The 11,099-nt window shown below is 40.7% G+C and overlaps 1 protein-coding gene across 2 annotated transcripts in view; it reads right to left on the reverse strand.

The window, feature by feature from the left end:
• Positions 1-859: 859 nt before the first annotated feature.
• The window catches only part of LOC135202497 (NFX1-type zinc finger-containing protein 1-like), a 93,247-nt gene continuing 83,007 nt past the window's right edge, over positions 860-11,099 (reverse strand). For both annotated transcript variants that reach the window (XM_064231917.1, XM_064231918.1), the window contains one exon: positions 860-2,403. In XM_064231917.1, coding sequence (XP_064087987.1) covers positions 1,664-2,403 — 740 coding nt within the window. In that variant the 3' untranslated portion in view covers positions 860-1,663. The remainder of the gene's footprint in view (positions 2,404-11,099) is intronic.

Here is an 11,099-nt window from a genome sequence, read left to right on the forward strand (position 1 = left end):
TATGATAATCCTCAATCCCCTCCCTTTGAAATGTGGCAGGGGCTGGCAAACACAAGGAGGCTTTAGGCTGTTTTCAGAACTGAAATGGTACAGCAATGCCACCAGTTCTGTTAGACTTCTGCCCAGAGTTTTCTCTGCTACGATTCCTTATTGGTCTGTCTCCAAGGGATAAACTATGAAAATTGCATGCTCTTTTGTCAGAGGTGGTCATTACACTTATTGAAGATAGTACTGGTTGTGGCTGCTTCAGCCCCTGTTCAAGTAATTATTTGATCAACTGAAGCCATTGGTTATGGAAGTTTTGAGCTTCCAGTTAATCCCACTAAAACAGGTATCTTTTTAAGCTGTTGATATCTATAGCAGACAGCTGCTTTATATTTCATTTTTTCTTCTGCTTAAGTAGGTTTGGGTACGAAATATTATGGTTCTTGTATGTATTGTATAAATGTTTTTCAAAACAAATTTTGACTTTTAAATGCAAACCTTAGGCTAAAGTTCCCTTTCCTCCCTGCTAGCAGGGCACAGGTGAATTTTGGCAGTATACCCACCGCTTGTCCTCAGAGGAATTTTTATGGTTCCACTGGAGCTCCAAAGGGATTCATTAAAATTAGCCATATTAAAAAAAAAGAAAAAAAAAAATTTTTTTTTTAAAGAAGTTCATATATCAACATATTAGTATGATATAGTATTACAGTATTATTATTGCATGTCAAGCTGGATAATTTTGGGGTTTACATACTGATCAAGAAAGGATAATGTAGAAAACAAAATTTGTATGCTATTATTGCATCAGTCTGATAAGATAAAACTCAGCACCCTGTACTAATCATATTCAGGGTTCATCAATAAAACCAACAAGTCTTTGTCTGCCTTTATTTCATCTCACAGTTTGCAAGGAACGTCCTTCCCAAAGCTGCCCAATTCCTGTGATATAGTATCTGGCGCGTTCAGTTATAAAATCGTAAAACGTTTTTAAAAATTAAAATATATTTTTACCTAAATTACTAATAGCTTATAAACATGGGACACCAACTTTATTGTTATATTGACAATGCTAACGTTCAAAAGCAGTCTTCCCCACAAGTCAACAAAGATAAACCAGGAAGTAATGCTCATATCAGGCATACTTTAAATTTATATTCCAGTTAAGGTGAACCATCTACAACTAAAAATGTGTAATAACATGGGACAACAATTTTATCATTAAAACTGATGAAACATAAACATCCAAAACCCATTAGTCTTCCCACTATTATAAAGATAAACTAATTAACGTAACATAATTTTGTAAATTCATATTCCAGTTATGGTTAACCATGTACTATACATCATCTGGTAGCAATCCAGTAGTACATAATTTTGTAAATTTATATTCCAGTTATGGTTAACCATGTATATGTCATCCGGTAGCAATCCAGTAGTATAATTAAAAATCTTCACAAGCTACTTATATTTCATGTTTTTTAAAATTTCCCATATAGGGATCTAAGATCAGGTAATTTCTTACAAAATTCTATTAAGCTTTTAAACTACTTGGTCACAGAATAAAAGATTTTGTTATATTTAAATATTTGATAGGGAAAGCAAGTAGAAAGTAACTTCATAGGTGAACATTATTTGTTCCAAGAAAGCTTTTCAAATTTAATCCGGCATAAGTGTGAAATCAATCAAAAATAAAGTTCTCCATGTCATTGTAATGTTCCGACCAGGCTGGATGCTCTGCACCATCCATTTCTGTCGCAACCTGATTATCAGATCTGAGAGAGTGACTCCCTCCCCCAATTCTTGCTCCACATTCTGGACAGTTTGCCTCTACCATGGCACCTCCACACTCAGTTATGCAGTATATATGGCCATTGGGACATTTGTACCAATGGCCCTGTTTGAGTCCCATTGCATCCAATATACTGATTCTTTCTTCATCGGATATGCCTAATCCACCGATATACTTTTCACTCTCCTGCAGTAGCTTTCTAACCTCCTCTTCTCTCTCTTCATCAAATTTGGCTGTGGGACTCATTAGTTGTTCAAGTTGTATTTGAATTTTGACCAGTTTTGGATTTTTATAGATTTCACTTTTCTTGATGAACTCCCAATAAGCTGAGAGAATGCTCATGCGCTGCAACTCACACGTCAATTCATCAACCATTTGTGGAGATATGTGATGACTTTGTTTCATAACACGTTTCTTGATGACTTTTAAATGATCCTTCAATTTGTCTCGGCAGCTTGGGTTACTTTGGAGCACTAAGTCAATTTTTTTGAGTGTCTGTACTTGGAAACGGTACAAACTGATTTGATCATCACTTAAAGTGCTATATATATGTTGAACTTGAAATAATGGTACTTGTGGAAGGCTTTTTCTTATATTCTCTATATCTTTTCCTTCCAGACCTTCCATTTCTGCAAAGCAAAGATTAATAATAAAAAACAAATATTCCACTTAATTGACTTACAATACTGTGAAAAAGTTTTAGTCTAAAATTCCTTATTTCTAAAGGATATGCTCTTGTCCTTTGGCCTGAATTTGATATTCAAATGTAAGTCTGTAATGAGTCTGCATCATGGATCTATAAAGAGCCAAAAGCTGGCACAGTAACTCATCAATATATAATCATACTCAAAGAAAACAATGGCTTGAGCAGCCAGCCTGGACAGACAAGGCGCAGTCCTTAATACACGTGGGCAGTAACACATTTTCTACTTTTTTTCTGTGATTTGATTACGTACCTGTTTCTGCATAGTTACACAAACAGGTTATGTAAACATAATGGGTTCATCAGGAAACATGATATATTCTTTAAACTCATGACAGCAAGAATCGTAAAAGCTTAGGCTTTGTGTAACATTCAAATTTTTATTAAACCCATCTCTCTCTCTCTCTCATATATATAATATATATATATATATCTATAATATATATATATTAAAAATAATGGCTACTTCAGTAGCGTTACGCTTGTAGAAATTCTTCTCAATTTTTCGAATAGCAGCTCTTTCCGTGCTACTTAAACAGGCTAGTAGAGTGCCTATAGTCATTATCAAATACAGGAACAAGATCAGTGTATGTATTTCAATTTTACAGATAAACTATGATATAGTCATCAGTCATTCACAATTTTCTCTCTCTCTTTTTCTTAAAGCGAGTTTTCATCTGGAGCTGCGAGACATCCTCTAGGCTGAGAAGCTGAGGTGGACTGCTTTTGGTGTGTTGTCCGTCCTCCTTCCCGCCACCAGCCATTAGGAGATCAGGATGGAACAGACCACTGCTGACAACCTCTACCAGATGAAAGCTTGCTTCAAGAGAGAGAGAGAGAGAGAGAGAGAGAGAGAGAGAGAGAGAGAGAGAGAGAGAGAGAGAGAGAGAGAGAGAGAGAGAGAGACCTTCAAATATCGATTATTTGCATTTTTGGAGTCATATTTTTTCCGTCAGATCGGAAAGAATTTACACGTTTTACATGTAAATTACCTAATTCGTTCCAAGCCCTACAACAACACCACAGTAAATTTTATAATAAAGCTAAATTGACCAATAAACAATGAAATACAACAATTTGGACCATTCAATATCTAACATAAACTATACTACACCTGTAAATAAAGTGTATTAGTGTACATGGTACAAGAAATACTGTATGTACATATGTAGTAAAATGTGGAACCTTACCTTTTGAGTGAGGCGATCTCCGAAATTGGCGACAGAGGATGACAAATGGCAGAAAACATGAACATTTAACTTTACGAAACACATTAAAAAATGGCAGAAAACATTAACACTAAACTTTACGAAACATTAACAAATGGCAGAAAACATGAACACTTAACTTTACAAAAAACTTAATATTTAATTTTTTGTCATTTTGATTTTTACATTTTTTTATACAAAATTTCAATTTCTTCACCACTTTCAACTTTCTGTTTTTTTGTATCACTTGGATCTTCCTGTTGGCTTACTACTACCAAAGGCCTCTTTAAAAAATAACTATCCAAGGAAGATTGCTTCTGCCTGCCTGCTTTTCACAATGTTCCTGAAACGAATCAGGCAAACGTCATCGAACTGCACAAGCATACGACCTGTGTAAGCCTTTTCGGGGTGTGTCTTTTCTAAAAATGATTACACTTTATGAAAAGCAGCTAGAGCATCCTTAATTTCTGCCATTATCATAGGATCCTCCTCCTCGCCGCTGCCAGAGAACTCTTCTTGAACGACGTGTTATGTTGCATAGCCTCCAACTCCTTCAGGTCATCCGTCGTAAGCTCCCCTTGGTGCTCCGTGAGAAGGTCATTGATGTTGTCCTCGTCGACGACCAGCCCCATGGACTTGCCGAGTGCCACGATCTCCTCAAGATCTGGTTGCGAAACAATTTCAGGATCGTCAACTGTTTCTGAATCTGCATCAGCTTCACCCACATTGAATCCCTTGAAGTCTCGGGCGGATATGGCATCAGGCCAGAGTTTTCTCCACGAAGAATTCAAGGTTTGCCTCGAAACCTCCTGCCAAGTTTGATCGATGAGTCGGATGCATATTTCGATATCAAAATGCTCCTTCCAAAATTCACGCAAGGTGGAGTTTGTGATATCCGTGATGTTGAAAAATCTCTTGAAAAGATGTTTCGTATACAGCTTCTTGAAGTTCGATATCACTTGCTGGTCCATGGGCTGGAGGAGAGGGGTGGTGTTAGGCGGAAGATAAAGAACCTTGATAAAAGAATACTCCGCTCTGCTAGGATATCTTCCTAGAGGCCAGGAGCGTGAGCAGGGGCATTGTCCAACAACAGCAGATATTTCAGAGGGAGGCGCTTCTCTTCCAAGAATTTCTTTACTGTCGGGCCGAAACACAGATTTACCCACTCGGTGAACAAAAGTCTCGTTACCCAGGCTTTCGCATTAGCCCTCCACATCACCGGAAGCTTCTCCTTTAGCACTTTGTGGGCCTTGAAGGCTTGAGGAGTCTCCGAATCATACACAAGTAGGGGCTTGACCTTACAATCCCCACTGGCGTTGGAACAAAGTGTGAGCGTAAACCTGTCTTTCATAGGCTTATGCTCAGGTAGCTTCTTCTCTTCCTAGACTACTGGGAAAGACTACAATCCTTAAAATTATATAGTCTAGAAAGGAGAAGAGAACGCTACATGATAATTCAGGCATGGAAACAGATAGAAGGAATAACATAAAATATCATGGAACTAAAATATCAGAAAGAGCAAGCAGAGGTAGATTAATAGTGCCCAAAACTATACCAGGAAAAATAAGGAAAGCACACAGGACATTAATCCACTACGCACCAGCATCGATAATGCAGCGTCTATTCAATGCGTTGCCAGCTCATCTGAGGAATATATCAGGAGTGAGTGTAGATGTGTTTAAGAATAAGCTCGACAAATATCTAAACTGCATCCCAGACCATCCAAGATTGGAAGATGCAAAATATACCGGAAGATGTACTAGCAACTCTCTGGTAGACATTAGAGGCGCCTCACACTGAGGGACCTGGGGCAACCCAAACGAACTGTAAGGTCTGTAAGGTAAGGTCTCTGTGATGTACGTCTGACGAGGCATTTTTTCCAAAAAAAGGCCAGTCTCGTCACAGTTGAAGACTTGCTGAGAACTGTAGCCTTCGTTGATCGTCATGTTGTCGAATGTCTTAATAAAGGCTTCGGCCGCTTTCATGTCCGAGCTGGCCGCCTCCCCATGCCACACCACCGAATGGATGCCAGTCCGTTTACGGAATTTATCAAACCACCCACGAGAAGCCTTGAAGTCTGGGGTTGGCATCGTTGTCCCTTCTCCTCTGTCATCTTCGGCCTGGGCAATCAGATCACCGAAAATAGCGCTAGCCTTGTGACAGATTGCTGTCTCGGTTATCGTATCGCCAGCGATTTCTTTGTCTTTAATCCATACAAGAAGCAGCCTCTCCATCTCATCATGCATGTGGCTCCTCTTGTTGGACAAAATAATTACGCCCTTGGAAGGTGTAGCTGCTTTGATGGCTTCCTTCTGCTTAAGGATGGTGCCTATCGTCGACGGATTTCGGCCGTATTCCTTAGCGATCACACTCAACCGCATGCCAGCTTTATACTTCTTAATTATCTCTATCTTAAGTCTCCAAAGAAAGCATCCCCTTCTTTCCTTGAACTTCAGCAACATTCTTGGGACCCACAGCTAATTAAGTTAATAAAGTTCACACACAACATGATGAAGTATGAGTATAAGTAGAAAGCGAAATCACTAACACGAATTTACGTTAACTAACGAAATACGTATATGTGAACGAACGAATTTTGCGTGTACGATAACGCTGATGCGATGAAGTGACCTAATGATGCCTTTACGTAGAGCCATGATGGGATAGATGCTGACCAATAGGAGAGCAAGATCTTACGGCGGTGACTAGCATTAGGAACCAATGGGAGGATGGTGGTAAATCTACTGAGTTAGCGGCGCGCGAGTTTTAAAATTGTTCTTGGTGGTACGGGCAAATCTCGGACTTTACAGAACACCCTTTCGTAACCTGAATTATTTTCGTATACAGAAGCAAAAAAATCTTTGTCTTTCCTTTCTTAACTTGGATTTTTTGTAAGTAGGGACTTTCGTATGTTGAGGTTCCACTGTGTGTGTGTGTGTGTATATTATGTGTGTGTGTGTATATATGTATGTATGTAGATATATATATATATATTATATATATATATTATATATATATATATATATATATATATATATATATATATATATACAGGCATCCTTTCCACCGGGCAACACAGGTCTCTCCCCAGAAATAGATTTTTTTCTCATCAAAATCCCTTTTATATATATATATATATATATATATATATATATATACATACATACATACACAACACACACACATATATATATCTATATATATATATATACTATATGATATATATATACTATATATATATATATATAGGGTATATATATATATATATATATAAGGATTTTGACGAAGGAAAAATCTATTTCCGGGGAGAGACCTGTGTCGCCCGGTGAAAAGGATCCTGCTATCCACTTTCCTAGTATAAATAGGTTCTAAATACACCAGAGAAAAAAGCTAACATGGTATGCTGAGGTTACTACCCTCGCGCGAGCACCCTAAGGGTGTCGGGTATAAAGTACAAGGCGAGTGGAAGCCACTCTTCACAGGTCTCCTGCCAATTAGAGGTTTCCTTTCCAAAATGCCTCTCATGGGGAGAGCCGACCCAACGGCTACTACTTCCACCTCTCTCTCACTACTACTACTACTACCCGACCCGAGCGCCATCTGCAATCCTGAATTTTTTAGACATTTTGGCTTGGATTGGTGTAAGGGTAGGGAAGTCAATTAGAAGGGCTGGGTTCACTGGGCGACACAGGTCTCTCCCAAGAAATAGATTTTTCCTTCGTCAAAATCCCTTTTCTGGGTAGACCTGTGTTCGCCAGTGAAAAGTTACCAGAGAATGCCCATCCAAGCCTACCAAGTAATCTTATAAGGAGGAGTTAATGAAACCTGAGGTTCATTTTAGCTTAAATTTACTAACTTAACATATTACAATATATCTAATTAAACTTCAGCTTACTTAATTACTACTTATGCTAAGACTTAAATTTATGGCTTAGAATTAGTAATAACTTAAAGCTAACAAAAAATGACAGGGTATCCTGTAAGGAATTATCACATTTCAGAATATGTACCATCCGGTCTATAAAACAATCCGGAACCCAATATTTTATGTACAAGATTTGGTGGCAGAATGACGCTCAGGTCCTCTCAACCCAGAGGAGAGAGGTATAGTGGAGAGTACGAGCGAGGCAGGTAGAAAGGAGAGTGTATCAGGAAGGAGAAAGGGGTAGAAGGAGGTTGATAGGATTTATTATTCAGGGGAGACTATGCTCCCTGCAGCAATTGCTGGGAATTTAAGGGCTTCTAAATTTTTCAAATAGCGGCGCTTAAAAACTACTGGGGATTTCCAACCCGTATATTTCTTCAGATCCTCAAAATTCATATTTTGAAAATAATTAATGGAAGTAGCCACCGCCCGGATGTCATGGAAATGCGGGATGGAATCCGGGTTGGCTTGTTTAATAAAGTAGAGTATTTGCTGTCTAATACCTTTAAGAGAGATTGTGCCACCCTTTTCTCTAATAAAAAGAGGACCTGACGATATTGCGGAGGTTCTAGCTAAAAAGGATTTTAGGGTAATGACAGGGCACAATGATGTGTCCTGAGATAAAGGAATGATTTTCCATGGAGTCCATCTATTCTGTGGGTCCTCATTCTTAGCCAAGAAGCTCCGGTCTGGGGATAGTAGTACTTCCCCTGACGGGAGGAAATCTATGTGGTCTAGATTTCTTGAGAGAGCTGAAAGTTCAGATATTCTGGCACCTGAGGCCATAGCCATTAAGAATAAAGTTTTTCTTAGGAGGGTTATGTATGAGCATGATTCATTAATAGTGTCTGACGCCAATTTAAGTACATCATTCAAGAACAAAGTAACCTTTTGTGGGTGGACAGTTGGTCTTAGGCGTGCGCATGCTCTTGGAATGGAAGAGAAGTATGCATCCGACAAATTAATATTGAAGCTGACTTGGAAAATTTTCTTCAAAGCTGACGTGATTGTTGTAATAGTACTGGCGGCTAGGCCTTTCTCAAATAGAGTTCTAAACAATGAGATTGCCAGATTTGTGGTCATTTTGTGGGTTCCTGATTCCTTTAGGAACTTGGCCAATTTTTTAACAGCCGAATCATATTGTCTGAGAGTTGAATCTCTTTTATCTGATTTTATAAATACAATGTTACATGGATCAATACTCGCGTCTTTTTGGGCTGCAAACTTCATGAAGTCCATAAAGTAAGGGTTTTCAGAATTCTTGAGGAAGCTGACACAGTTTGAGTTTGTACTATGTGTCAGTTCCGGGCAAGGGATCCGTTTGGGTTGGAGCTTCAGCTCTAGGAGGAACGGAAACCAGTTGCTTTTCGGCCAATTGGGGGCCACTAATGCTACTTGTCCTGTGAAGGATCGTAGCTTGTGCAAGACTTTCATCAGAAGATTCACTGGGGGGAATAGATAAATCTTCTGCCACTTATTCCAATTTATTGACATCGCATCTGTGGCATAGGCTAGGGGGTCCAGGTTGGGAGCCACATAGCATGGTAGCTTGTGGTTGGATTCTGTTGCGAATAAGTCCACTTGAAGGTCCAGGACTTGATTGTAAATCCACTGGAATGAATTCTTGTCCAGGGACCACTCTGATTCTAGTGGAGTAGTCCTGGAAAGAGCGTCCGCGATCACATTCCTGACTCCTGCTAGATGGGTTGCTGACAGGTGCCAATGACTCTTCGCTGTCAAAGCGAATATAGCAATCAGCACGTGATTCAACTTGCTTGACCTGGAACCTCCCCTGTTTATGCAATGTACCACCACTAGGCTGTCTGAGACTATCCTCACATGGCTGTTCCTGGCCGGAGTTAGTCACTTTAAGGTTAGGAGGACTGCCATAGCTTCTAGCACATTGATATGGAACTGGCGGAACGTATTCGACCATATCCCTTGAACCTTCTTGTGTTGAGAGTATCCCCCCCAGCAACTCAGTGACGGGTTTGTATGAATTGTCAAAGACGGCGGAGGGAATTGCAGTGGTACTTCCTTGGTTAGGTTCTTGTGCTTCGTCCATGGGCGAAGCCTCTTTGCTAGTATAGGTGGAAGTTGGTCTGAGAATCTTGTCTCTGAGATTGTTGTTGGTTGGCTCTCTTCATCAGACTCGATTGATATACCTTCCAATCTGGCTCTTAGTAGACGTTCCGTTACTGATGCAGTGTAGTGAACCTGGAGGTCCTTAGATTCTCTCTTGTGTACAACGAGAGGCCTTTATGCTCCTGAGAAACTGTCTTGTAGCTGCAGCTATTTCCTTGGCCTTCCTGGGTGGAAGGGATAGCTTGTTTTTTTCTAGGTCCCATTGGATTCCCAACCATTGAAAGTGGGAAGCCGGTTCCAGCCGAGATTTCTCCTTATTTGAAAACCCAGAAACTCCAAGAGTTCTATTACTTTGGCTGTCGACCTGCGGCATTCCTCGATGCTGGCTGCCCAAATGAGCCAGTCGTCTAGGTAGGCTACTAACATTATTCCCCTGGTTCTCAGTTCTTGGACCATCATCTCTCCTAGCTTGGTGAATATTCTGGGCGCAATGTTGAGCCCGAACGGCATGACTCTGAATGAGTAAGCTTTGTTCCCTAGCCTGAAGCCTAGGTATGGAGAGAAGTTCCTTGCTATCTGAACATGATAGTAAGCGTCTGTAAGATCTATAGAGGTGGTGACGGCCCCATGGGGAAGTAAGGTCCGCACCTGCGAGAACGTCAGCATACGGAACTTGTCGCAAAGAATGTATGAATTGAGCCTTGACAAGTCCAGAATCACTCTTCTTTTGTCTGAGTCCTTCTTTGGAACACTGAACAGACGTCCTTGAAACTTTAGTCTCCTTACTTTCTTTATGGCCTTCTTTTGTAGGAGATCCTTGGTATATTCTACCAGATCCACTGTTGGGGTCTGGAAGAAGTCTATTGGTGGTGGAGGCCCTTCCTTCCATTTCCACCCCAGGCCCTTGGAGATTATACTGTTTGCCCATGGACTGAAGGTCCAATGGTCTCAAGAGATATAATCTCCCTCCTACCTGCGGTCTCTCAATGGTTGGCTGCAGGTTTGCACCCTCTCCCTCCACGGAATCCTCTACCCCTTGAGCCGCTTCGTAGCCGGGAGTGGCCTCTGGCTCTACTGCTACCGGCATGCCTATTGTAGCTACGAAAGGATTCCCTAGCTTCATAGGCGGGGTTAAAGGTGGGGGAGGTCATGATGGCTCTGAAGGTTGAGGGTTGCTAAGCCGACAGAGCCTGTAGCAGAACAAACTGCTGCTGCGGCTGGGCCTTTGATGTTGAGGGCTTCCCAACTTGGGATATTGGGACTGCCTGAACAACTGTGTGAGGTCGAGAGGACTTATAGGGCATGTACCTCCTCGGCCTCTCCTTTGCCCTAGCTTGCTGTCCGGGTGCTTCAAACTTCCCTTTGAAGGGAAGTCCCCAGCGGACTCGGAGGCTCTGGTTGGCT

The sequence above is a fragment of the Macrobrachium nipponense genome, chromosome 30, assembly GCF_015104395.2.
Source record: "Macrobrachium nipponense isolate FS-2020 chromosome 30, ASM1510439v2, whole genome shotgun sequence".
NCBI classification, from domain to species: Eukaryota; Metazoa; Arthropoda; class Malacostraca; order Decapoda; family Palaemonidae; genus Macrobrachium; species Macrobrachium nipponense.